The sequence below is a fragment of the Olea europaea genome, unplaced genomic scaffold (genome assembly GCF_002742605.1).
Source record: "Olea europaea var. sylvestris unplaced genomic scaffold, O_europaea_v1 scaffold337, whole genome shotgun sequence".
Lineage (NCBI taxonomy): Eukaryota > Viridiplantae > Streptophyta > Magnoliopsida > Lamiales > Oleaceae > Olea > Olea europaea.
The window spans coordinates 463,277-466,246 of NW_019252694.1; the positions used below are offsets into that span (position 1 = coordinate 463,277).

General features: G+C 47.2%; 1 protein-coding gene across 1 annotated transcript in view; it reads right to left on the reverse strand.

Annotated features, from left to right (window-relative positions):
- Positions 1-2,378: 2,378 nt before the first annotated feature.
- LOC111386010 overlaps positions 2,379-2,970 on the reverse strand; it is a 3,254-nt gene continuing 2,662 nt past the window's right edge. Inside the window, exon 2 of the mRNA XM_023010438.1 lies at positions 2,379-2,687. Coding sequence (XP_022866206.1) covers positions 2,379-2,687 — 309 coding nt within the window. The remainder of the gene's footprint in view (positions 2,688-2,970) is intronic.

The window sequence follows — 2,970 nt, forward strand, 5'->3', positions numbered from 1 at the left end:
GGCCGAACAGGGGGGTGCACAACAACTGTAGGAGGAGGAGGAGGAACCGTAGTACACTGATCATAAGAATGGCCCAAGTGTTTACAAGAGAAGCAAAAAATTGGCCGCTTCTCATAGATAACTGTCTGCCAGAAGCCACGGTTACCAGCACGCTCAATCCAAACCCTGTCGGGCAACTTATGCTCCAAATTCACCTCAATGCACACCCTTGCCTCACTAGGTCGTCTCAAGTCGGTGGTGGCCTCATCAATTCTCAAGGGCATTCCTATTGCCCTAGATAAGGCGAAAAGGAAACCCTTCGCACGTAAATGTACTGGAAGCAGAGGGAACGATACCCATACGGGAACTATCGGAGTCTCTTGCTCAGGTGTAAAGTCACATGTCCACTTAAGGACTCTCATTGGACAACCGTCAATATACCATGAAGGTTTAAGAAAAAGCCTGCTGTAATCCTCCTCATGTGTAAGGTGTATAAGAATGTGTGTTGCGTCAATCAGTCCCACCTCGAAACAACCATGGAACCCAAACTTAGAAAAATTCTCACGTACCTTCTTCATGGTTGGCTTGCGATGTGGAAATTTCCCCACAAGTGTATACTTGTAAGGATCAGCAAGTGTAGCCTCCTCCGGTGACCCTCCAGCAGTGGAAGAGTCATCTATACCCTGTATAACCGATGTAAACGACTTCCGTGAACTTCGCACAGCTTGAGATAGGCTTGGACGGCTAGAAACTGCAGTAGCATAGGTCTTTCGTCCCTGATTGAGCACTGTCTGGGCCTCATGTGGAAAAACCGATGACAAAAATGGATTTAGATTAACTGGACGAATATTTAGGACAAAAGTTGCCGGAGGGTCACCGGAATGCCGCCGGCCGGCCGCTAGCGGCTCCGTTTTCCGGCCAAAATCAACCGGAGGCAGAATTTTATGATTTTCAGCAGTCTTGTGCGGAAATTCACGCTGAATAACGCGGTCAGGCGCGTTTCCCGAGGTGAGAACCGTAGAGGCCAAAAATCGCAATTTTTCGACAAACTGCCCGTTTACGTTTGGTGCCGTAACAGGAGCGTCCGACCTCCGATTGTCGTGATTTTTTGACCGAAAGTTCAGCATTTCATGGGAATTCTGAATATGTGGCGCGTGTCTCTGTTGGAGCTTCGTACGAGAATTAATTTCAAAATCAGTTTCGGGCTGCACTTTTTCCAAAGTTTCAATTCCGACGAAATTGGACGTCGAGGACACCACCCCAGGGGTTTTTGGGCCTTCTGAGTTCATTGGTGGTGGTCCCATATCCAAATTCTGATCAGAAGTGTGTGTTTCGATGACATTGGGATTCGTGCCATGATTTTTCAAACTTAGATCTATTGACTTGGGGGTTGAATCTGATATTGGTGTTATAGGAGTTGTTTGGGTGGTTGTTGGTGATGATTTTCCACCACTTGGAGTGGTGCAATCTGGTGGTTTCGGTGGTGGATCAGGTTTGTTGGAGTTTTGGAGGTTTTCTCCAATTCTAGAGAGAAGGGAGAGGGTTTTGGAGGGGGGCATGGACCTGACCTCCAGGAAATGTAAATTGTAACAAATATCAGAAGATAAAATGCAATCACAGTAAACAGGACACGAACAAAAACTAATGAAAGGTACTCAAGGGTATTCCCGAGGGTAAATCTTCGGGTGGTAGTACATAGACATTGATCGGGTCATGCGTCTGGTTTGAAACATTTCCGGATCATAGTAGTCTGCGATGTCTGGCTCGCTCGTTGGAGAGGGGTCTTGCCTGCGTGTAGGAGCCTGCTTTGGTGATAAGTACTGTTCGGATGGTAGTGCACTGAATGTCGGGCGAAAAGCGGGTGCATCTGATCTCATTGTACTAGTCTAGGTGCGTCTAATCTCATGGTGTTCTGTACTACGACATCTGAATCGTGGGAGATTGACCTGCTTGCTGTAGGGACATCGTCCTCTGCATTTTGCATGCAGTTTCCAAGGCCCATGCCATCCATGTCTCTCTGTATATGTTCTTTCACCTTATTGTGTGTAGGAGCTGTGATAGAAGGATGAGGTGAAGGTGTATGCGTAGGAGTCTTACTCACAGAAGGTCCCTCTCCAAAGAGCTTAAAAACCAAGTCCTCAATAGCAAATCTCATGGTAGATCCAACTTTCATTCCATGGTCCTTCTTAAAGTGATCAATCAACATATGCTTGACACCATGTCGCTCTGAGCTGATCTCAGCCAACAACCCCTTTGTAGAGGTAGGAACTGTTGATGCAGATTCTGACTCTGTCACAACTGCGGTAGTAGTAGTGGGAAGCACAGAAGGCACTGCTGAAACTGGAACCCACTGCTTCTTTGGCTCCACAAACGTCACCTTGCCCTTATCCTTATCAGTCCTAGTAATTAGTGGGAAGCACAGAAGGCATTGCTGAAACTGGAACCCACTGCTTCTTTGGCTCCACAAACGTCACCTTGCCCTTATCCTTATCAGTCCTAGTAATAGGGGGTCGAACAGGGGGGTGCACAACAACTGTAGGAGGAGGAGGAGGAACCGGAACTGTAGTACACTGATCATAAGAATGACCCAAGTGTTTACAAGAAAAGCAAAAAATTGGCCGCTTCTCATAGATAACTGTCTGCCAGAAGCCACGGTTACCAGCACGCTCAATCCAAACCCTGTCGGGCAACTTATGCTCCAAATTCACCTCAATGCACACCCTTGCCTCACTAGGTCGTCTCAAGTCGGTGGTGGCCTCATCAATTCTCAAGGGCATTCCTATTGCCCCAGATAAGGCGAAAAGGAACCCCTTCGCACGTAAATGTACTGGAAGCAGAGGGAACGATACCCATACGGGAACTATCGGAGTCTCTTGCTCAGGTGTAAAGTCGCATGTCCACTTAAGGACTCTCATCGGACAACCATCAATATACCATGAAGGTTTAAGAAAAAGCCTGCTGTAATCCTCCTCATGTGTAAGGTGTATAAGA